Source organism: Balaenoptera musculus, chromosome 1 (assembly GCF_009873245.2).
Source record: "Balaenoptera musculus isolate JJ_BM4_2016_0621 chromosome 1, mBalMus1.pri.v3, whole genome shotgun sequence".
Classification (NCBI taxonomy): Eukaryota; Metazoa; Chordata; class Mammalia; order Artiodactyla; family Balaenopteridae; genus Balaenoptera; species Balaenoptera musculus.
In genome coordinates, this window is record NC_045785.1 from 81,622,856 (window position 1) to 81,647,879 (window position 25,024).

Genomic DNA, 25,024 nt, shown 5'->3' on the forward strand with positions numbered 1-25,024 from the left:
AAGCAACAGACAAACCTTCCCCTAGAAATATGTCTTACATTCATTTATTGTAACCACATGATGAGTTGGAAGAAAAAGTACCTTCAAAGTTTACAGTTTTAAAGTAAGTGAAACTGATGCTACTCCATGGCTTTAGTTCTTGAGAGATAGATAGCTGTCCAATGAAGGTCATATAATTTTAACACATATTTATCCAGGTGAAACCTTTGAGCAGAAAATACTGGTTCTTTAATTATAAGAGGTGTTTCGTTTTATGGAGTTGAAAGGCCAGATCTGAATAAACACAAAAGAGAGGAGCAAATACTAACCCTTGTATATCAAGTTTACATGAGAAAGTGTTTGTTAGATGGATATATTTACATGCCTCTTGAGAAACAGTCCTTTGGCCAATAGGGAATACTGTTTGAAAATGGAAAATTATTAATAGGAAGTTTATGATTTCAGAGGCTTGCTCTTAATGTCCCACTTTCCCATAGCTCAGATTCAGGATATGTGTATCTGTGTTAGGTCTGTGGCCTAAAGATAACGAGTTTTGAAGACCAGTTGGCTGGCTGATACTAAGATGATACAGACCCTTTAAATCTAGGATGATGAACTCATCCATATTCAGCCCCAAAAATTGGCAATTATATATTGCCAAGTAGAATGCTTCCTGATGGGTTTTCAGTGGGTAAGAGCCACTCAAAACTTTCTGAAGCCACATAAAATACGATGTCTAAATGAGTTAAATGTATTTATAAGAAACCATGCTATTAACCCAACATCTGTTGATAAAGGAGTAATTTTAATTTACCTGCTTTGCAGTCTTAATTTCTGTTAATGTGCAAACTTTACCATGCTGAGACATTAGTAAATTTATAAATTTTCTTTTTTAAACAGCAGCTTCAATGCAAACAATTTCCAGCACTGATATTTTGGCTAACAAATCTACAAAATACTCTGACCGTTGATGTTTATGGAATGAGGCTTTTCACAGCATTATTTTAAGTCATTAGTCAAAATAGTTACACAGTGAATGTACTAGGAAATGTACCAGCGTTTCTAAAAGGCAGGAATGAATATTTTTGGACCTTTTGATCCTATACCTCCTGCCATTACTTCAGCAATCAACATGTATTTTAAGATGATGGCTTCCTTAGCATCAGGGGAAAGGAGTTTTGTGATAACTGGCAAGGATTTGAATCAAGCCATTTAGAAAAAATGTTCAAGATTTTTCTTTTGAAGTGCTGAATTTCTTAAAATGGTCACAATGTCCAAATGAACTAAGAGTCATTTGTGTAGGAAATTTTCTTCCACAGTAATGTTTTTAGGTTATTTAGTATCAAAGAATGTTCCATTTCCATTTGATTTGCTGTGACTTTGAGAGCAATACAGGAATACAGCTGCTTTTCTAATTCTTCACGAATTTCAACTGGAGCACCACGCAACAGGTAGTCTTTGAGTAACTGACAGGCTTTTGCCAAGTTTGGTTGTATCACTTCTGAGGTACACTTCATTGTACTCTGATCACAGCTAGTTCGACAATCTGTGCCATAGACACAGTCCAAATCAGACTCACAGTGACGATCCTTTATAAGTTCTTTCAGGTTTGTCTCTGGCACAATTTTTCTCATGTCCACCATTTTCAGATCATACTTATCGTTATATCCTAGGTTTTTGGCACTAGTATCGCACATGAGGAAGTTTCCATAGGGGCCATGGAAAACATCTTCCACAAATTCTAGAAGTCCTATGGCTATTTTAGCCTTTCTAGGCCATGATGGTGTGAACAACTGATCCATGCTTCTTCTGAACCCAGATGGAATAAAAAGTTCAATGACCCACGGAAGGCTTATTCCATAAAGAGAGGTATATTCAACACTTTCCATCACATAGAGATCACCACAGAATCCCATTAATTTGGGGGTATGTTCTTTATCTTGAAGTATTACCATGAGAAGAAATTCATTTAATTGAAGAAGTGCCCATGCTGACTTTGCTTCTCCCAAGGAAACCTGGCCATCTTTGTCTCCATCAGCCACTGTCAAGATGAGATTAACCAGTTCAGAGAGGTTGCCTTGGTCACCCAACTTTGCCTGTAAAGATAAGAATTTGGCTAATTACACAGAAGCAATGAAAAGAATCTCATATGTAACATACTAACTTCCTTTACAGGGATAATTACCACGCTAAGTAATAATCTTGCTACTGAATACCCATAGGAGACTTAATACCTTTCCAAATATTTATAATGTTTGCTAAGTGAGTCAGAACTATGTTTTATGTACTTGAGGTAAAACCCACTTTGCTAAGTGTATTTGTTAAGAAATGGCCACCTTAACGCCCATAGCCTCCTTAGACCTTGTAGATAAATACAGTTAACCAAGCCATTAATTAATCTTTGTCTTATTCATACACTTACTTGCAAAATTGCAGTGTAATTTGCCCACATCCAAAATTAAAGGGTCAACTACAAATTATTTTCTATTTTGTAATTGTTATTATATTAACAATTATTTTATTCAAGGTGTTCCAATAATGAATGCTACAAGTATTTCCCTGTGGAGACTCTTTGGCATAAAACAGTCTAAAAGTGTAAACTGTTCAAAGAAAAGAAAGATTTTGAGTTAAAATATAAGAGCAATAAAAATGAGAAAAAGATTCTTTCCAAAAGTAATTATTTTCATTTTTTTTTTGGCCATGCCACGTGGTTTGCAGAAGTTCCCCGACCAGTTATCGAACCCGCACCCTTGGCAGTGAAAGTGTGGAGTCCTAACCACTGGACCCAGGGAATTCCCAATATTTTCATATTTTCATATTTCTATTTAATCTTTGAGTATTTCTTTAAATTAAAAAAAATAATTTGCAATCAGTCTAATTTTATTTCACCTTTTTAAAAAAAGTGTATCAGTTTTTTTAAAATAAATTTTATTTATTTATTTATTTATTTTTGGCTGCATTGGGTCTTTGTTGCTGCGCGCGGGCTTTCTCTAGTTGCAGCGAGTGGGGGCTCCTCTTGGTTGCAGTGCGCGGGCTTCTCGTTGCAGTGGCTTCTCTTGTTGCAGAGCATGGGCTCTAGGCGCGCAGGCTTCAGTAGTTGTGGCACGTGGGCTCAGTAGTTGTGGCTCGCGGGCTCTAGAGCACAGGCTCAGTAGTTGTGGTGCACGGGCTTAGTTGCTCCACAGCATGTGGGATCTTCCTGGACCAGGGCTCAAACCCGTGTCCCCTGCATCATTGGCAGGCGGATTCTTAAATCACTGCACCACCAGGGAAGCCCAAGTATATCAGTTTTAATGTCAAGCTATAGAGCAGCCCATCTACTTAATGAACTCTCACATCTGGACATTTTTAGCGATAGTAAGTAATGTTAAACACCCTCTATACATTTTTTTCTTTTCTTTGAATTATTTCCTCAAGATGGAGTCCCTGATATAGGTCAAAGAATACCAACATTTTTATGGCTTAGAATGAGGTCCTGCCAGCTTCCAGAAGAGTACCACTTCACACTAGCAACATGTGAATGCATATACTTACTTTAAAGAGACTGTAGACCATTTCTTTGAATTTCTGTACAGTAGTTCCCCTAGTTGGCTTATCAAATAGCACTATTTCTTTTCTTGGTTCCAATTCAGTTCCAAAATCAAGATGAAGTGCTTGTTCCATTTGACATTTCACAACACCTGGTAGATTATCCCAAATCCCTAAATACATCTGTGAAAAGAATGACAAGTTATGCTTTAGGCAGAGTAGAAAACTCTAATCTACCACGATATTTTTAGTGTCCTCTTAAAAAAACACACAAGCAACAAAACATCGAGATTGAGCTGACTTTCTGAATTGCAAATTTGAAATCATACTTCAAAGCTTTTTTCCTTAATTTTTTTAAATTATAAAAGTATTGCATACCTAAATATATATATATATTTTTGACCATGGTCATCAGTTTTATTATTTTCCATTTTTTAAATTGTAAAATATCAAAAATAGAAAATTTACCATCTTAACTATTTTTAACATACAGTTCAGTGGTATTAGATTCATGAGGTTGTGCTACCATCACCACCATCTGTCTCCAGAACTCTTTTCATTTTGTAAAATTGAAACTCTCTACCCATTACACAATAACTCCCTGTTCCCCTTCTTCCCCCAGCCCCCAGCCCATCACCAGTCTACTTTCTGTCTTTATGATCTTGACTACTCACTCTAAGTATCTCATATAAGTGGAATCATAGAGAATTTGTCCTTTTGTGACTGGCTTATTTCATAATGTCCTCAAGGTTTATCCACATTGTAGCATGTGTCACAATTTCCTTCCTTTTTAAAGCTGAATGCTATTACATTGTAGGAATAGCCCACATTTTGCATTTCCTTTCATCCACTGATTGACACTTGGGTTGCTTCCATGTTTTAGCTATTGTGAATATTATGAACATGGATGTACAAATATCTCTTCGAGATCCTGATTTCAATTCTTTTACATATATACCCAGAAGTGGAAATCCTGAATCATAGGGTCATGCTACTTTTAATTTTTTGAGGAGCTGCCAACCTGTTTTTCTCAGCGGCTACACCATTTTACATTCCTGCCAACAGTGGGTTCCAGTTTTTCTGCCTTATTGCCAACACTTGTTATTTTCTGTTTTTTTTTTTCCAGAATAAACTCACAGAGTTTTATTTTACTGAGCAATGCTTGTCCTGAGTTGTTTTACCACTTGTCAATATTTCACACTCTCTATACAATCAGAAAATGATTCCAAGGACACGTAGCAATCCTTCTTTTCTGGTTTTTTTGATAGTAGCCATCCTGATGGGTGTGAGGTGGTATCTCATTGTGTGCTTTTTTTTTTTCTTAGTTCCCCGACCATGGATCAAACCCGGGCGTCAGCAGTGAAAGCGCCAAGTCCTAACCACTGTACTGCCAAAAAATTCCCTAATTGTGGTTTTGATTTGCATTTCCCTAATAATCAGTGATGCTGAGCATCTTTTCATGCACTTATTGCACATCTGTATATCTTTTTTCGAGAATGAATCCGGCTGTTTGTTTTTTTGTTGTTGAGTTTTAGGAGCCCTCTATATATTCTGTATATTAATCCCTTATCAGATATATGATTTGCAAATATTTCCTCCCATTCTGTGAGCTTCTTTTTTATTCTATTGATATTGTCTTTTGATGCACAATATTTAAAAATTTTCATGAAGTACAATTTGTCTATTTTTTCTTTTGTTGCCTGTGGCTTTGGAGTCATATGCAAGAAATCATTGCCAAACCCAATGTCACGAAGCTTTTGCCCTATGTTTTCATCTAAGAGTTTTATTTATTTTTTATTTTTCAAAATATTTATTTATTTATTTATCTGGTTGTGCTGGGTCTTAGTTGCAGCAGGAGGGCTCCTCAGTTGCAGCATGCATGTGGGATCTAGTTCCCTGACCAGGGATTGAACCTGGGCCCCCTGCATTGGGAGCACAGAGTCTTAACCACTGCGCCATCAGGGAAGTCCCTAAGAGTTTCATAGTTTTAGTTCTTACCATTAGATCTTTGATCCATTTTGACTTAAATTTTGAGAATGGTGTTAGGTAAGGGTCCACCTTCATTCTTTTGCATGTGTTTATCCAGCTTTCCCAGTACCATTTGTTGAAAAGACAGTCCTTTTCCTATTGAATGGTCTTAGCACCCTTGTCAAAAATCATTTGAGCGACTTCCCTGGTGGCACAGTGGTTAAGAATCTGCCTGCCAATGCAGGGGACACGGGTTCGATCCCTGGTCCGGGAAGATCCCACATGCCGCGGAGCAACTAAGCCCACGAGCCACAACTACTGAGCCCGTTTGCTGCAACTACTGAAGCCCACATGCCTACAGCCCAAGCTCCGCAACAAGAGAAGCCACTGCAATGAGAAGCTCATGCACTGCAATGAAGAGCAGCCCCTACTCGCCGCAACTAGAAAAAGCCCATGCGCAGCAACAAAGACCCAATGCAGCCAAAAAAAAAAGGAATCATTTGACCATATATGTGAGGGCTTATTTCTGGGCTCTCTGTTCTATTCCATTAGTCTATATATCTGTCCTTATTCCACTACCACATTGTTTGATTACTACAGCTTTAATAGTAAGATTTGAAATCAGGAAGTGAGTCCTCCAGCTTTCTGGTATTTTTTTCAGGATTGTTTTGGCTATTTAGGGTCCCTTGAGATTCCATATGAATTTTAGGACTTTTTCTATTTCTGCAAAAAATTGTCTTTGGGATTTTACTAGGGATTGCACTGAATCTTGATCACGCTGGGTAATATTAACATCTTAAAAATATTGTCTTCCAATCTATGAACATGGGTTGTGGTTACATTTGTTTATGTCTTTAATTTCTTTCAGCAATGTTTTGAAGTTTTCATTGTACAAGTCTTTCACCTCCTTGGTTAAGTTAATTCCTAAGTATTCTTTTTGATGCAATTATAAATGCAATGGTTTTCTTAATTTCTTTTCTGTATTGTTCATTGTTAGTGTATAGAAATGCAACTGATTTTTGTGTGTGGACTCTGAATTCATTTATTAGTTCTAATGATTTTTTTGTGGAATCTTTAGGTTTTTCTACAAATAAGATCATATCCTCTGTCAACAGAGATAATTTTACTTTTTCCTTTCCCATTTGGATGCCTTTTATTTCTTTGTTTAATTGATCTGGCCAGAGCTTCCAGTACTATGGTGAATAGAAGTGGTGAAAGTGGGCATCCTTGCCTTGTTCTTAGATGAAAAGCTTTCAGTCTTTCACTGTTGAGTATGATGTTAGCTGTGGGTTTTTCACATAAGGGTTTTTAGTATGTTGAGGTAGTTGCCTTCTATTCCTAGTTTGCTGTGTGTTTTTATCATGAATTTTGTCAAGTGCCTTTTCTGCATCAATTGCGATGATCCTTTTTTTCTCTTTCATTCTGTTTATTTGGTGTATTACACTGCTCTATTTTCATATGTTGAACCAGCAAAAGTTAATAAGGATTAATGTGGGACTTCCCTGGTGGTCCAGTGGCCAGTGTTTGGGACTCTGAGCTTCCACTGCAGGGGGCATGGATTTGATCCCTGTTCGGGGAACTAGGATCCTACATGCCTCATGGCGCAGCCAAAAAAAAAGAAGGACTGGTGCTAGCTCTTCTTTAAATGTTTGGTAGAATTTACCAGTGAAGCCCACATGTCCAGGGCTTTTCTTGTTGGGAGGCTTGATTACCAGTTCAGTCTCCTTACTAGTTACAGGTCTAGGCAGATTTTCTATTTCTTAGTAGGTTTTGTGTTTCTAGGAATTTGCCCATTTCATCTAGATTATCCAATTTGTTGGTGTACAATTGTCCACTGTACTCTCATATAATCCTTTTTATTTATGTAGAACTGATAGTAATGTCCCCGCTTCATTTCTGATTTTAGTTATTTGAGTCTTCTCTGTTCCTCAGTCCATCTAGCTAAAGGTTTGTCAAATTTTGTTGACCTTTTCAAAGAACCAACTTTTGGTTTCATTGATTTTCTTTATTATTATTTCTTTATTATTGTTTTTCTATTCTCTATTTCCTTTATCTCTGCTGTAATCCATATATTTCCTTCCTTCTGCTAGGTTTGGGTTTAGTTTGCTCTTCATTTTATAATTCCTTATGTTATAAAGTTTGATTGTTTATTTGAGATCTTTCTTATTTCTAATGTGTTTATAGCTGTAAATATAATTTTTTAAAAGTCAAATTACACAGAAAGATGAAAGGAAAAGTTCTACACCCATTTCTCTAATTCCCAGAATTAGTCACTATTAACTATCTAGCTATTTATCAAAGTAACATTATACGGTGCTTTACTCTGTGCTACAGTCTACTAATTTATCTTACTCCCTGTAACAACCCTATGCAGTAGATACTATTATTATCCTGATTTAACTGATAGAGAAACTGAAGCAGAAAGAAGTGAAACAGCATGATGAAGGGAATACAATAGTGGCAAAGCCAACATATGAACCCAGGCAGACTACTCTTGCTTATACATAAAAAACAAATATGACCATATTAATTGGTAATAATATTAATCACTCCTCTGCATCAAACCCTCTAATTCAATCAGAATAAAGTCCAAAGCCGTTTTCATTGTCTGCTAGGCTTCTTATGAGCTGGCCTGCTTCTCCAACCTGATATTTACCACTTACTCCCTGGGTCTCTATGTCCCATCTACATGTGTCTTCTCTATGTTCCTTAAACCTATCAGCATTATTCCTGTTTCATGACCTCCTTCACTTGCTGTTGGTTTTGCCTGGAATGCACTCTCACCAATCTTCATATGGCTGGTTCCTTCACATCATTCAAGTCTCAGCCCAGATGTCACCTTAGGGAGGCCTTCCCCAACCCCCTACCTAGAATAGATCCCTCTTCCATCACAGGTCACTCTCTAACCCATGACCCCATTTTATTTTCTTCACGGCCCTTACCAATGTCTGAAATGACCTTATTTCTTTTTTTTTTTTCTTTTTAAATTTTTACTTATTTATTTATCTATTGGCTGCGTTGGGTCTTTGTTGCTACGCGCGGGCTTTCTCTAGTTGCAGCGAGCGGGGGCTACTCTTTGTTGCGGTGCATGGGCTTCTCATTGCAGTGGCTTCTCTTGTTGCAGAGCATGGGCTCTAGGCACACGGGCTTCAGTAGTTGTGGCACGCGGGCTTCAGTAGTTGTGGCTCGTGGGCTCTAGAGCGCAGGTTCAGTAGCTGTGGTGCACGGGCTTAGTTGCTCTACAGCATGTGGGATCTACCCGGACCAGGGATCAAACCCGTGTCCCCTGCATTGGCAGACAGATTCCTAACCACTGCACCACCAGGGAAGTCCCTGAAATGATCTTATTTCTTTATTGGCTCTTTTATCATCTGTCCTCTTTCACATGAAACATAAGGCATATGAGGCCAGAGGCTTTGTCTGTCTTATTCCCCATGGTCTCTCCCAATGCCTTAAGCAGTACCTAGCACATAGTAGATACTCAAATATTGGACTTTATTTCAGAAATCCTCTTAAACATGGCTAGTAGTGTAGACTTAAAATCTATTTTAAATTTCTATAAGATGAATGAGTATTTATATTGGAAACTTAGAAATAATTCAAAGAAAAAAGATGAACATAAAAATCATGCAATATTCCACTGCCCAAGGATAACCAGTGTTGATTTTTTTTCTTTATAAATTTATTTTATTTATTTATTTATTTTTGGCTGCATTGGGTCTTTGTTGCTGTGTGCAGGTTTTCTCTAGTTGCAGCAAGTGGGGGCAACTCTTCGTTGCGGTGCAAACCTTCTCTGTAAGTTTCTTAAACTCGTGACCTCTCTTGCCTCAGTTTCTTTAACAATAAAATGGAAATAATGATAATACCTCTTTCATAGGGAGGTTGTGAGGATCAAAGAGAAATACATGAAAAGTTCTTAGAACAATGTTGACATATAGAAAACAATATAACAAACACCTGTGTACCTACTATCTTCATAACAGACCTTAACCTTTTGCCATATTTGCTTCATTTTTTAAAAAAATTTATTTTATTTATTTATTTTTGGCTGTGTTGGGTCTTCATTGCTGCACGCGGGCTTTCTCTAGTTGCGGCGAGCAGGGGCTACTCTTCATTGTGGTGCGCGGGCCTCACATTGCGGTGGCTTCTCTTGTGGCAGAGCATGGGCTCTAGGCACGCAGGCTTCAGTAGTTGTGGCACGTGGGCTCAGTAGTTGTGGCGCATGGGCTTAGTAGCTCCGCGGCATGTGGGATCTTCCCGGACCAGGGCTCGAACCCGTGTCCCCTGCATTGGCAGGCGGATTCTTAACCACTGCACCACTAGGGAAGTCCCTAGGAAGTGTTTTTAAAAAGATTTAAAAAGAAAGTGTTAGAAGGTTGATTACACTTGCTTTTAACTTAGGATATTGTGCTACTTAAGGAATTGCTTAGAGATCTGTTCTAGAATCTCTTAATAACTAGTGATGGAAGCTATCAAGTTATATCTTTCCAATGGATTCTAACTTTTTTTTAAAATGAATTTTATTTATTTATTTATTTGGGCTGCGTTGGGTCTTCATTGCTGCGCACGGGCTTTCTTTAGTTATGGCAAGTGGGGGCTACTCTTCGTTGCAGTGCGCGGGCTTTTCATTGTGTTGGCTTCTCTTGTTGCGGAGCACGGGCTCTAGGCGCGCGGGCTTCAGTAGTTGCAGCATGCGGGCTCAATAGTTGTGGCTCACGGGCTCTAGAGCGCAGGCTCAGTAGTTGTGGCGCACAGGCTTAGTTGCTCCGCGGCATGTGGGATCTTCCTGGACCAGAAACCGAACCTGTGTCCCCTGCATTGGCAGGCGGATTCTTAACCACTGCGCCACCAGGGAAGTCCCGGTGTTGATGTTTTGTTGTATTTTCTTCTAGCACAATGGTGTCCTATTGTTTTAATTTATATTTCTTTGATGATAGGTGAGGTAGAACATTTTTTTCATTATACTTATCAGCTATTTATAGTTCTTTTGTGATTTAGCTCATCCTGTCCTCTGCCCATGCCTCAGTTTAATTCTTCATTCAGGTATGAGCTCAAATTTTATCTTAGAAAGGTCCTCCCTGATCACCTCTTCTAAAGCATATTTCTACCCTCACCGTCCCCTGCATTTTTCATCAACCCACCCTGTTTACAACCTATATAAAACACACCACGTTCTGTAATTACCTTGCTTATTTATTTATCTATCAACTGTTTATGTTCCCCATCCCTCTGGAATAATGTGAGACTCACAGGGAAGTAATCTTATCTATCTTAATCACCACTATTTTCCTAATAACTAAAACAGTGTCTGGAACATGCTGGGAATAGGGGATTTATAAACATCTGTTGGATGAGTGAATCAACGCATACACAATTGAAGTATTTAAAATGTCCTAAAGTTCTAGTTCAAGAATGCTCTTAACAATGCTTTAATTTAGTTTAAGGTAAAATCAGAGAGCACCATAAATCTGGACTGTTTATTCATAATGTCCATACCTGATTGTTGGGCTTGGTCGATAAGCATTTTCCAAAGTAAAGAGTTTCTGTAACACAAAGGCTATTACATGCGGGCCCATCAATAACTCCAGTCTTGTACTTGTCACACTAAAAACCAGGAAATAAAAAAGTAGTTAATAGAAAAATGTTCATAAGAAGAAACATATTAAAATATTTGCAAACTAAGCAATTGACAAAGGATTAATCTCCAAAATATACAAACAGCTCATGCAGCTCTATGTCAAAAAAAACAACAACCCAATCAAAAAATGGGCAGAAGATCTAAAGAGACATTTCTCCAAAGAAGACATAGAGATGGCCAAAAAGCACATGAAAAGATGCTCAACATCACTAATTATCAGAGAAATGCAAACCAAAACTACAAAGAGGTATCACCTCACACCAGTCAGAATGGCCATCATCAAAAAGTCACAAACAACAAATACTGGACACGGTGTAGAGAAAAGGGAACCCTCCTACACTGTTGGTGGGAATGTAAACTGGCACAACCACTCTGGAGAACAGTATGGAGGTTCTTTAAAAACTGAAAATAGAATTACCATATGATCCAGCAATCCCACTCCTGGGCACATATCTGGAGAAAACCATAATCTGAAAAGATACACGCACCCCAGTGTTCACTGCAGCACTATTTACAATATCCAAGACATGGAAGCAACCTAAATGTCCATCGACAGAGGAATGAATAAAGAAGATGTGGCATATATATAATGGAATATTACTCAGCCATAAAAAATAATGAAATAATGCCATTTGCAGCAACATGGATGGAGCTAGAGATTATCATACTAAGTGAAGTAAGTCAGAAAGAGAAAGACAAATATCATATGATATCACTTACATGTGGAATCCAAAAAAAAGATACAAATGAACTTATTTATAAAACAGAAACAGTCTTACAGATATCAAAAACAAACTTATGGTTACCAAAGGGGACAGAGAGGGGAGGGATAAATCAGGAGCTTGGGATGAACACACACACACTACTATATATAAGATAGATAACCAACAAGGACATACTGTATATAGCACAGGGAACTCTACTCAATATTCTGTGATAACCTTTAAGAGAAAAGAATCTAAAAAAGAATGAATATATGTATATGTATAACTGAATCACTTTGCTGTACACCTGAAACTAACACATTGTAAATCAACTATACACCAAGAAAATTAAAATTTAAAAAAGAAGAAACATATTAAAGACACCATAAAGAGATATCTATATTCTTTAAGAGAAAGTCCTATGATGAAAAGAATTCAGGCTTTGGATCTGGACAGACTTGGATTTGAATACAAGCTCTGCTCCTTACTAGCTATATAATGATGAGAGATCTTGTTGTGACTAGGGTGTGCATAGAATTTTGAAACCATTTTTCCCACTTAGCGTGGCCTGAGGTGGTATGGTACCTACTCTCTGTGAGAAGGTGGGCACTCAATTTTTAAAAATGGCTCAATTTTAAAATAAAAAATAAGGTTTAAAATACCGAAATATTTTAAAATAACAAAATTAAGTCACCTCTGTCATCTTGTCATCTTTGATATTGCCCCAAAACAAGAAAAAGAGAAAAAGATGGGAATTCCCTGGCGGTCCAGCGGTTAGGACTCTTAGCTCTCACTGCCGAGGGCCTGGGTTCAGTCCCTGGTCAAGGAACTACGATCCTACAAGCCGTGTGGCACAGCCGAAAAAAAAAAAAAAGAAACCAAACGCTTTGACAAAATAAGGTACCAGTGTAACCCTAAGGCACAGTAAATGAGGATGGCCTGCAAAATACAGTGAAAATTACACCAGAGTACAGAAGGATGCTGAGATTAAATACCTGCTGTGACCTCACTTCTCAGACAAAGTTGGCGGAGCACTGAATAGGTGGTACACCAGAGGAACAGAACCATCACTCTGGTTTGCAATGAAAGTTTAAGGGGCACAAGCTGTGGGAACTTCTAAGGACTCTATTTGGCATCGTAAAGTAGCGGGGCAAGGCAGTGCTGATTGATAAAATCCTTAAAAATGTTGTCTATGTTGGAGGCAGTCTGTAAATAAAATAAGGGTTGGGAGAGACTATATTATGAGTATCTCTGTAGTTGCTGGGGAGATAGACAGGCTAAACCAATCTGTGTGAGTGTCTCCATCTCATCTTTTTTTCTCTTTCACACACACCCACACACACACAAACACACACACATGCACACAAACTCTGGGCCACAGAAGTTTCACCACTTGCTCATTTCACTGTCCCAGTTGCTTCTTGCAAATAGTGGTTGAAGAACTCCTTTCATTCAGTAATGAGTAATACTCAAAAGAAAACAAGCAGGAGATCTATACAGCAAATGTACAAGGAAAAGGAGGAAAGGAATAGGAAAAGGACATGTCAAATAAAGAAATTTTCCAGAAAAATACTGCCATGAAGCACACCAAACAAATAGTTATGAATTCAAAGGACTTAATGAAACAGTTTAAAATAAGGCCTCAAAGCAGAAGACATAATGAGAGACAAAAGAAGTAAATGTAAAATAAGCAAGCAGAACTCAAAAATGAAGAAAAAGAAAAAAATCGAAGAAATTCAAGTCACATTATGAATGGGGAAAAAGGGGGGGGGGCAGACAAAAATAACAACATAGTAAGACTTATGAGGGCTAGGTTGAGAAAAGTGAGCAAAATGAAATGGAAATTTAAAAAGAACTAAAAAGAATTTGAGATAAAATTATAGATATAGAAGACAAAGGCTATCCAGCATGTCCATAGGAGGGAGAATAGAACACGTAGAACAGAAAAAATAATCAAAGTAGAATTCAAGAGAACTTCATGTAAGTGAAAGAAGTCTTTAATCTACAGATTGAAAGGACACACACTGTCCCAAGGAAACTGACACAGAATGACCCCTGTGACATATCCCATTGAATTTTACTGGACTTCAAAAATAAATAATTCTTTGAGCATCCAGGCAAAAAAGATCAAGACACTTTTAAGGGGAAATAAATCAGATTGGCCTCAGATTTCTCCATAGCCACATTCAAAGGTAGATAACAGTGGTGCAATGCCAGCAAAGTTTGAGAAAGGAAGTGTGAGCTGCCTGTGTCCTAATTTTCTCATTTGTAAAAGGGGAGGTACCTACTACTTGATTTATAGCATTATTATGAGCTATAATGGTTTAATGAGGATAGATCATCTGTAATTTTAATAAGTGCTCAGAATAGCTCTTCTTATTCTCCATAGCCAAACTTTCTTTCAAGTAAAAGGTGTTAAATGTTTTTGAACATGTAAGGATCAGAAGATAGAATTCCCATTAGCAACTCTTGAAAAACTATAGAGAATGAATTTTAGGCAACCAAGAGATGAACAGAGAAATTGAACATGTAAGCCAGTTGAAATATAGGACTGGGATGAAAACAACTATGGAAATCTATTTCATAATAATTGTTAATATAGTATATGGTAGCTACTAGATACTTACCATATGTCAGGCACTGTTCCAGTGCTGTACTTTTATTATGACAACAGCCCTGTGAGGTAGAACCTATTGTTATAGCCATTGTAAAAATAAGGAAACAGAAATAGCTATTAAGTAACTTGCTCAAGCTACAAAATGATAAAGCCAAGATTCCAACCTAGGCAGTCTGGTTCCAGAGCTCCTTCTCTTAATCACTACTGTATATTGTTCAGAATGTTAATATTATAAATTATACCAGTAAAAGTAATAAAATTAACAAGAACCAAGAAGGAGAGATGGAAGATGAGAGACAGCAAAAGGATGTTGATTTCCTTATCTTCATTATTTTTTAAATGTTTATTTTATTTATTTATTCCCCTCCCCCCTTTTTTTTGGCTGAGTCGGGTCTTAGTTGAGGCACATGGAATCTCTGTTGAGGCATGGAGGATCTTTTCGTCACGGCGCGTGGTCTGCTTGGGTTTCTCTCTAGTTGCGGTGTTGGGCTTCTCTCTAGTTGTGGCATGCGGGTTCCAGAGCACGTGGGCTCGGTAGTCTGTGGCACGCTGTCTCTCTCGTTGAGGCACACAAGCTCAGTAGTTGTGGCATGTGGGCTTAGTTGCCCGCGGCATGTGGGATCTTAGTTCCTCGACCAGGGATCGAACCTGCGTCCCCTGCACTGGAAGGTGGGTTACTTACCACTGGACCACCAGGGAAGTCCCTGATTTCCTTATCTTTAATATCCAAGGTCAAAAGATAATATTGGGCTTCCCTGGTGGTGCAGTGGTTAAGAATCCGCCTGCCAATGCACGGGACACGGGTTTGAGCCCTGGTCTGGGAAGATCCCACATGCTGTGGAGCAACTAAGCTCGTGCACCACAACTACTGAGCCTGTGCTCTAGAGCCCACGAGCCACAGCTACTGAAGTCCAGGAGCCAAAACTAGCGAAGCCTGCGCACCTAGAGCCCGTGCTCCGCAACAAGAGAAGCCACCACAATTAGAAGCCTGCGCGCTGCAACGAAGAGTAGCCCCTGCTCGCCACAACTAGAGAAAGCCCGTGTGCAGCAATGAAGACCCAACGCAGCCAAAAATAAATAAATGAATAAATAAATTTATAAACAAGATAATATTTATATCTTATAAATCAAATAACAGAGACAGAAGTATAATCAAAAGTATAGAGATGACTAGTTGAAGAACTAATAATAATAATATATTAATTAAAATTAGGTGTAGTAAAGGAGATGGGATAGATGGAAGTATAATAATTTGTCATTGCTTGTAGTGGGGAATAAATTGATATGGTCTAAAGCAATACAGGATAAAGTATACTTTTAAAAGTAATAGTACAAGGCTAACCACTAGAAGAGCTAAAATCTGAATACAAACCTTCCTAAATTATCAAAAGGAACACGTGTAAAACACAGAAATATATACCCTCTAGAGAAAGATACAAACCAAATGAATCCTTAAAAACAAAGTAGGTCATAAAATGTGATACAGAACTAAGACATATCTATAAATGTCATATGGGATAAGCTTACCTATTATAAGAAAAATATCTTCAGAAAACAATGTCAGAAAAGTTGAAAATAAAAGACGGTACAGGTATACCAGCCAAATGCAAAGAGAAAAGTTAAGCCACAATCTTATACCAGATGAGGTTGAATTTTGGGAGGTGGGGGGGAGCATTAACAAGGCAAAAAAGAAAAGCTCTTTATAATGTTAAAACATATAATCCACAATGAAGATATTATAATACTACAGTCATGAATTTCTATAAAGTAAATAAAGTAACATCAAAATTGATTCAGTGAAATCTATAAGAAATAGAAAAAGAAATAAACAGAAAGGCATTAGAAGTAGGAGACCCTAATTTGCTCTTCTTAGTCTATGACAGATAAAAAAGTTTACAAAAAAAGATACAGAAGAACTCAATAATCTAATAAGGTAGATCTAATTGCCCTGAGAACAGACCTTTTCAAAAGCCCATGGAACATTTACAAAATTACACCAAAACCTCCATACATTCCACTAAGTAGACATGGCAGAAGCAGTATGCTCCAATCACAATATGATAAAATTTGAAATTAACAAAAAAATCTACCTGGAAAATTTTAAATGTTCTTTTAATTCTTGAGTCAAAGAGACAGGCTAAATTGAAATGTTAAGCAACTGGGAAATAAAAAATAATAATAAAAAGAATTCAGGGACTTCCCTGGTGGTGCAGTGGTTAAGAATCCACCTGCCAAAGCAGGGGACACGGGTTCGATCCCTGGTCCAGGAAGATCCCACAGGCTGCAGAGCAACTAAGCCTGTGCGCCACAACTACTGAGCCCACGTGCCACAACTAGTGAAGCCCATGCACCTAGAGCCCGTACTCTGCAACAAGAGAAGCCACTGCAATGAGAAGCCCGCACACTGCAACAAAGAGTAGGTCCCACTCGCCACAAGTAGAGAAAGCCCGCTCTTAGCAACAAAGACCCAATGCAGCCAAAAATAAATACATTTATTTAAAAAAATTTTTTTTAAATATCAGAAACTAAAGCTAAAACTAGTGATAAAATTAAAAAACTAGAGAAGAATGCAAAGTCTTAATTACATTAATAAAATACAGAACAAGACAAATGAATTAAAAAATCAAGAAATTAGAAAAAAAATCTAAAGAAAGCAGAAAGAAGGAATTAATCAATACAAAGTGAAAAGAAAAGGCTATGGCTATGTTTCTGTAACTGAGAGAACTTCTCTAATCTTCATCTCCTGTTCTCTGCTTTAGATCTTCTTGTTCTTTTCTGGTTTCTGCAATTAACTTTTGTTTGCTCTTCCCCAGAATTTTCCCTGTCTGTCTGGTTCTCTTAGTCTGATGACATTATGCTGCTCATAGATCAATCTTGCCCACTTCTGGCTTGGACAATACAACCTATTAGAGGGACAATGCAACCTACTAGAGGGTTGCAATGACTGGGCTTCCAATGATTGGGCTTCCTCTTGTGTGGGATAGGGGCTGAGGATAATTTCTTGAGCCCTTCACTTCGGGGGCATAAATTTTTCATGATCCCAAGCAAATAGCCAAAGCACAGTGGGCTCTGGTATTATTCAATACTTGGAAAGGCCAGCACAGGCTCCTCAGACCTGCCCACCGGGTCCCCCTTCCAACACTTGCCACAGTTTTCTCTGAGGATAAGGATAGCCCAGATAGAGATCGAGAGTCCTGCCCACGTGTAGAGTTAAATACCAATACCTAGGATCTGTTGCCCTTCAGCTATCACTAGCAGAAGCTCCTGGGTGAGCTCTTGACCATGGCTCCTTTCTCCTTTAGACTGGGTTGCAACCAAGAATATTAGGTTTCATCTTCATAGGAGGAGCAGAGCAATCTAGTTCCTGGACTCAAGTTTGTGAGGGACTACACGGGGAGACGCTCAATACTTTCTTGCCCAGGTCAACCTCTGTGGATTTTTAGGAAATGCAGAACCATCTGTTTCATATCAGATGGCCAGCAATTTCACTGGCATGTTTCTTCACTAAGGCAAAGGTGGTGGGACTTCTTGGGCCTCACTCAAAAGTGAAACCTCCTGCAGGTATAGTTTAGGGTTTCTAAGGATTTTAGATAACATAGACCAATTTGCTGACAACAAATAAATAAGAAATCAACAACAAAAATAATGTAAAAATAGACACAGACATGTTTGGAAACAAAAAAGCACATCTCTAAATAATTTCTGGGTTAAAGGAGAAGTCACAAGGGAAATGCAGAATATTTAGAACTGAACAACAACAAAGGTATACATATGAAAACTTGTGGGATGTGGCTAAAGCAGTTCTTAGAGGAAAATTTACAGCTTTAAATGCAATGATGAAAAAATAAGAGACTGAAATAAATAGTAAACATTCAACAAAAGATGTTTTAAAAAATCACAATAATAACAATAAGAGAATAAACCAACCCCCAGAAGAAGAAGGAGGAGGGGGAGAGGGAGGGGGAGAGGGGAGGAGGAGGAGGAGGAGAGGAAACAGCAGAAATTAATGGGAGGGACTTCCTTGGTGGCACAGTGGTTAAGAATCCGCCTGCCAATGCAGGGGACACGGGTTCAATCCCTGGTTCAGGAAGATCCCATATGCCACAGCTAAGCCCGTGCACCACAACTACTGAAGCCTGCGTGCCTAGAGCCTGTGCTTTGCAACAAGAGAAGCCACCACAATGAGAAGCCCGTGCACCGCAACGAAGAGTAGTCCCCGCTCACCGCAACTAGAGAAAGTCCACAGGCAGCAACAAAAACCAACGTAGCCAAAAATAAAAAAAGAAATTAATGGGAAAAAAAAGATCAGCAATGCCAAAAGCTAGTTCTTTGAAAACTTTAACAAAAGAGATAAACCTTTAGCAAGACTGATCATTGAGAAACAGAGGATGAACAAATAAAGATTATCAGGATAGAAAGGGTAGTGATAGTGAATAATGTAAACAACTCTGGCAATGCATTTAAAATGAGCAATATGTCTAAAACAATAATAAAAAGTGATACCAGAATAGAAAATCTAAGACTAATAAACATTAAAAAATTAATCAGTAACAAAAAATCTTTCCCTCTAAAAATATCAGGTCAAGGTATAGTCTAGGAGGACTTCAAGGTGCCATCCAGGATGCAGTGCTGTTTGTAAGAGTGGAAAATGATTAATAACATAAATGTCCATCACCAGGAGAATGGCTGAGTAACTTGTGGTATATTCATACAATGCAATACTATACAGTAATTAAAATGAAAGAACTCAGCCTATGCATATCAACGCAGAAAAATGTTGAAAACATAATATCAAGTGGAAAAAGTTGCAGATTGGTATGTGCAGTTTAGTGCCATTTATTAAAGTTTAGAAACATGCAAAGCAATACTATATATTGTTTATGTACCCATAAACAATTAGTGAAAGTATGAAAACATGATGGCAAGAACTCACACCAAATTCAAGATGGTGTCTACCGCTGGGGAGGAGGAAGGAGACTACCAGGGAGGGTAAAGAGAGCTTAACTGCACTACCATGTTTTTTCTTTTTAAAAACGAAGCAGGGGCTTCCCTGGTGGCACACTGGTTAAGAATCCGCCTGCCAATGCAGGGGGCATGGGTTCGAGCCCTGGTCCGGGAAGATCCCACATGCCGCAGAGCAACTAAGCCCGTGCGTCACAACTACTGAGCCTGCGTTCTAGAGCCTGTGAGCCACAACTACTGAGCCCGCGTGCCACAACTACTGAAGCCTGTGTGCCTAGAGCCCGTGCTCTGCCACAAGAGAAGCCACCGCAATGAGAAGCCCGTGCATCGCAATGAAGAGTAGCCCCTGCTCGCGGCAACTAGAGAAAGCCCATGCGCAGCAACGAAGACCCAACTCAGCCAAAAATAAATAAATAAAATAAATTTTTAAAAAAATGAAGCAAATATGGCAAAAGGTTAAGGTCTGTTATGAAGATAGTAGGTACACAGGTGTTCGTTATATTGTTTTCTACATGTCAACATTGTTCTAAGAACTTTTCATGTATTTCTCTTTGATTCTCACAACCTCCCTAAGAAAGAGGTATTATCATTATTTCCATTTTATTGTTAAAGAAACTGAGGCAAGAGAGGTCATGAGGTTAAGAAACTTGCAGAGCAGGTTAGTGGTGGTGCTGGCTGAACCCAGATAGTCTGCCTCCAGAGCCTGTGCTTTTAACCACTGAAGTAAAAGAACCAGGATTACTTATCTTGGAGAGCAACATGCAAAGCAGGTTTAATAGTGGTGGGGTCTGATGCCTGCCCCAGTGCTCCTGCTTAGGGGCCCTGATCACACTCATTCCCTTTGCACAAGCAACTCAAAGTGGGGCCAGGACTTTCATATTTGTTTCCTTGGGATTTTGCATATACTCAAATCATATAAAAAGCACTTGCTGGATGGATGAATAAATGAAGTGTAGTCTGGGTTTTTATCCAGAAACAGGGCATTCTATTACGAACAACTCCTGGAATAGGACTAATAGAGCTATCCACTTTAACTGTCCTGATCTTTGGCTCCTGCATCCTGAAGCACATTCTATCTGCCACTCCGCCCAAGGTCAAGATTTAAACATGGCCCTCTCCACCACACATGTCTTCCAGTGAATAATCTTGAGGCTGTATTATTTCCTTCCTGAGCCTATATTCTCCTCCCTTGTTTTCTTGTATTCCCAAATCTAACATCATTTACGTTCACATTATCTTCCCTAATACAAAGTAAGATGATTTGAAGGCACAGACATGGTCTTAGTCATCTCTGAATCTCCGCTTCCCTTTAGCACATAGCACAGAGGTTGATATTTAAGTGTCTAATAAATGTTTATTAAATAACCACCATAAAGAACATAGAGGTTCTGATTTTAAAACCTCATTGAGGATAAAATGAATGCTTTTCCATAATATTTAAGACATTAAAAAAAAAAAAAAAGGGACAAACCAGTATCTTATTAGCAAGCTGTGAAACAGTGAAGACAAATCCAGTATTCAGCTACAAGAATCAGATTCTTGTTTTGAGCAAAGGCGCCAAGCCAAGCCTGCATCAAAGAGGTAGTCACAAAGAACAGGCTCTTCAACTTGTGGCTTCTATCACAAACCAAAAGCAAATTTCCCACATGCTTTTATGAAAAGGATGGCTGGCCACATACTGTTTTGTTTTTTGTTTTGTCTTGTTTTTAGGCTCGGCCATACACACAAACTATAATCACTGTCAGTAATCTGATCTTCTAACTAAAAAAACACAGAAACTATAAAGAATGTTCAACTTTACAATACTCAGCACAAAACATCAAAGGCTTTATTTTACTATGATTCTACCACACAACCTCCTTTGCTTGTACATACCTCAGAGTACCAGAAGATGGCACTCTTCAGCTACATTTTACAAAACCCATTTACGCTGAAGGAATAATTTCATGAACTACGGGAACTGTACCACAAGGGGCGATAACAATGAACAGATGTATAGTACCAGGTTTTAAATAATTTTCTAAGATCCACGTTCTAAAAATGTATTTCAGACAATCTTACCAATTTCTCCTTATTTAGGAGGAAACACAATAGTTGGGTTCTTAATTCCTGAAAATTCTCCAAGTCTCTAGTCAGCACCCTCACCCATTCCCTACATCATCTATTTTAAATCAACTTCACCATTCTCTGCACTCTCACTGTATCTTCAACCTCTCATTCTTCCCTTCTCTCCTAACTTCTTTCTCTGGGCCATTAACGGTGCTCATCACACTCAGTCTCTTTCCCTCTCTCTTCACACATACACACACGCACACACGAACACTCTCCACTCTTTTGTTCCCTTCTGTTCTAATGTCTGTATTTTACTTTCAGCATATACAGTGTGCTACTTGTGTGCTTGTTTATAGTCCAGGTGCCTCTAATGTCCCAATCAGGAATGCACAGGTGCTTGGCTAGCATTCTAATAAGGTAGTCAGGAAGCCCATGCTCCAGAGGCAGCTGCTGTAAGGGCTTCTACAATATTATCCATATCTTGATAAGGATTGATCCATCTCTGAGGTTTTGTTAATCAGCAAATTAGGATTTAACTGGTGAAATTTGTGGCTAGTTAAGTAGCATGGTTAAGTTAGAAATGAACTATCACTGGTGAAATTAAGAGAGGTGGATTGGCTACAATAAGAGACATTCCTACTCTTTCACAAAGAGGTATAAGAACCAGCTGAAGCCATACCTTTATCTTTAGGGAGGTACCCAGAGCTAATCGTTCTACAGCAGAGGTGCTCAACTTCAGGGAGCTTCAGCACAGATCCGTGCGCAGTACTGTGCTGCTGGTCCAAGAGACCACATTTTGAGACTCACTGGTTCAGAATTTCTAGTTGCCTGATGCTAATTATAAGGGTAACAGGAGCTGCCTCTGAAATCTTTCATGAAAGTTGATAGAACACCTAAAAGGCCAGAGTTAGAACTTTAATGAGTTTACAGACTGATTATATGAAATGTTTTGTGGCTGCTTATAAACAAATACGTGCTGAATAAATGCCTATGTGTATAGTAGAAATCATTTTCATTATAACCTAGTAAAAAGGTTGTGAGGAAGTAGTTAATACTCACCTATATCAAACATTTTCTGTGGCTACCATTATTTTTCAAAATAGAATCTAAGGAAGTGTGCATGACCAAACTGGATTAGGTCAGTTTAAAACAATTTCCCAGCCAAAAGGTGGAGGCAGCCCAAGAATCCGTGGATGGATGGATGGATGGATAAACAAAATGTGGTTATATACATACAATGGAATATTATTCAGCCTTAAAAAGGAAGAAAATTCTGACACATGCTACAATATGGATGAACCTTCAGGATATTACGCTAAGTGAAATAAGCCTGTCAACAAAAAGACAAACACAGTTGACCCCTGAACAACATGGGGGTTAGGGGCACCAATCCCCTCCCCAGCAGAAAATCTGTGTATAACTTTATATTCAGCCCTCTGTATCCATGGTTCTGCATCCGCAGATTCAACCAACTGCGGTACATATAATACTGTAGAACATATTTAGTGAAAAAAAATCCACCATAAACTGACCCATGCAGTTCAAATCCATGTTGTTCAAGTGTAACTATACTGTGTGATTCCACTTATGTGAGATCTTTAAAGTAGTCAGACTCATAGAAACAGAAGGTAGTTGCTAGGGGCTTGGGGGAAGGGAAAATGGGAAGTTGTTTAAGGGGTATAGAGATCCAGTTTTGCAAGATGAAAAAGTTATGGAATATACCTAAAACAAAACAATGTGAATATACCTAACACTACTGAACTGTACGATTAAAAATGGTTAAGATGCACTATGGAAAATAGTATTGCTGTTCCTCAAGAAATTAAAAATAGTACTACTGGGACTTCCCTGGTGGCACAGTGGTTAAGAATCCACCTGCCAATACAGGGAACACGGGTTTGATCCCTGGTCTGGGAAATCCCACATGCCGTGGAGCAACTAAGCCTGCGAGCCACAACTACTGAGCCTGCGCTCTAGAGTCCACAAGCCCCAACTACTGAAGCCCGTGTGCCTAGAGGCCATGCTCCACAACAAAAGAAGCCACCACAATGAGAAGCCCGCGCACCACAATAAAGAGTAGCTCCTGCTTGCGGCAATTAGAGAAAGCCCGTGCACAGCAACGAAGACCCAATGCAGTCTCTAATAAATAAATTTATATTAAAAAAAATAGTACTATTATGCGATCCAGCAACCTCACGTCTGGGTATATATCCAAAGGAAACAAAATCATTATTTCAAAGAGATAGCTGTACTTCCTTGTTCATTGCAGTATTATTCACAATAGCCAAGGTTATAGAAACAACTTAAGTGTTTGTGGACAGATGAATGGATAAAGAAAATGTGGTATATAGACACAATGAAATATTATTCAGCCTGTCATTTGCAATGATGTGAATGAACCTGGAGGGTATTATGCTAAGTGAAATAAGCCAGAGAGAGAAAGACAAATACTGCACGGTATCACTCATAAGTGGCATTTGAAAAAAAAAAAAAGATCAGAAAAACAGAGAGTAGGAAAGTAGTTGCCAGGGGCTGAGAGGGTGGGGGAAATAAGGAGAGGATAGTAAAGGGTACAAACTTTCATTTATAAAATGAATAAGGTCTAAGGCTCTAACGTATTATAACATGGTGACTATAGCTGATAACACTGTATTGTATAATTGAAATTTGCTAAGAGAGTAGAACTTAATTGTTCTCACACACTAAAAAAGGAAGTATGTTAGGTAATGGACGTGTTAATTAACTCGAGGGAGGGATCCTTTCACAGTGTATATGTATGTCAAATCACCACATACTTTAAATATCTTACAATTTTATTTGTTGATTATATCTCAATAAAGTGGGGACTAAAAGTAATAACAAACTGAGAAACAAACATGGTTAAGAGGGTAAGTGTTACGTGGATGTTATCACAATCAAAAAAAATTCAAACCAAACCAAACCAAACCCAAACCAACAGATTTCCCAGCACAGTTTCTAGAAACAGTAGTCTAAACTCACTGTCAACACTTATTTCCTGCCATTCAAACTTAATCCAACATATTTTGGCTTTGGACCGTAGTACACTTTGAAAATACTTATAACACTTTTTTTTTTTAAACATCTTTATTGGAGTATAATTGCTTTACAATGGTGTGTTAGTTTCTGCTTTATAACAAAGTGAGTCAGCTATACATAAACATATATCCCCATATCTCCTCCCTCTTGCGTCTCCTTCCCACCCTCCCCATCCCACCCCTCTAGGTGGTCACAAAGCACCGAGCTGATCTCCCTGTGCTATGCGGCTGCTTCCCACTAGCTGTCTATTTTACATTTGGTAGTGCTTATAACACTTTTGACAATGAACTCTGAATTGCAAATTTCAGTTCTTACATTATTTAACCTCTCTTCAGCATTCGTCCTTGTTGACCACTTTTCTAATGGCTTCTGTCCCCATGTTTTTCTCCTACTTCTCTGGCCACTTGTTCTGAGTCTTTCTGTGGAGTCATTCTCTTCCTTTCTCATGATCATAAATATTGTTTTCCAGGGTTTTGTTCTACTTTCTTTGGGTTCTCTGTATATCATCATGGGTAACAT

General features: G+C 38.5%; 1 protein-coding gene across 1 annotated transcript in view; it reads right to left on the reverse strand.

Annotated features, from left to right (window-relative positions):
* Window positions 1–22: 22 nt before the first annotated feature.
* The window catches only part of DIPK1A (divergent protein kinase domain 1A), a 131,262-nt gene continuing 106,260 nt past the window's right edge, over window positions 23–25,024 (reverse strand). Inside the window, exons 3-5 of the mRNA XM_036853191.1 lie at window positions 10,972–11,079; window positions 3,514–3,690; window positions 23–2,075 (exon numbers count right to left, since the gene is read on the reverse strand). Of these exons, the coding sequence (XP_036709086.1) occupies window positions 1,263–2,075; window positions 3,514–3,690; window positions 10,972–11,079 (1,098 nt within the window). The 3' untranslated portion in view covers window positions 23–1,262. The remainder of the gene's footprint in view (window positions 2,076–3,513; window positions 3,691–10,971; window positions 11,080–25,024) is intronic.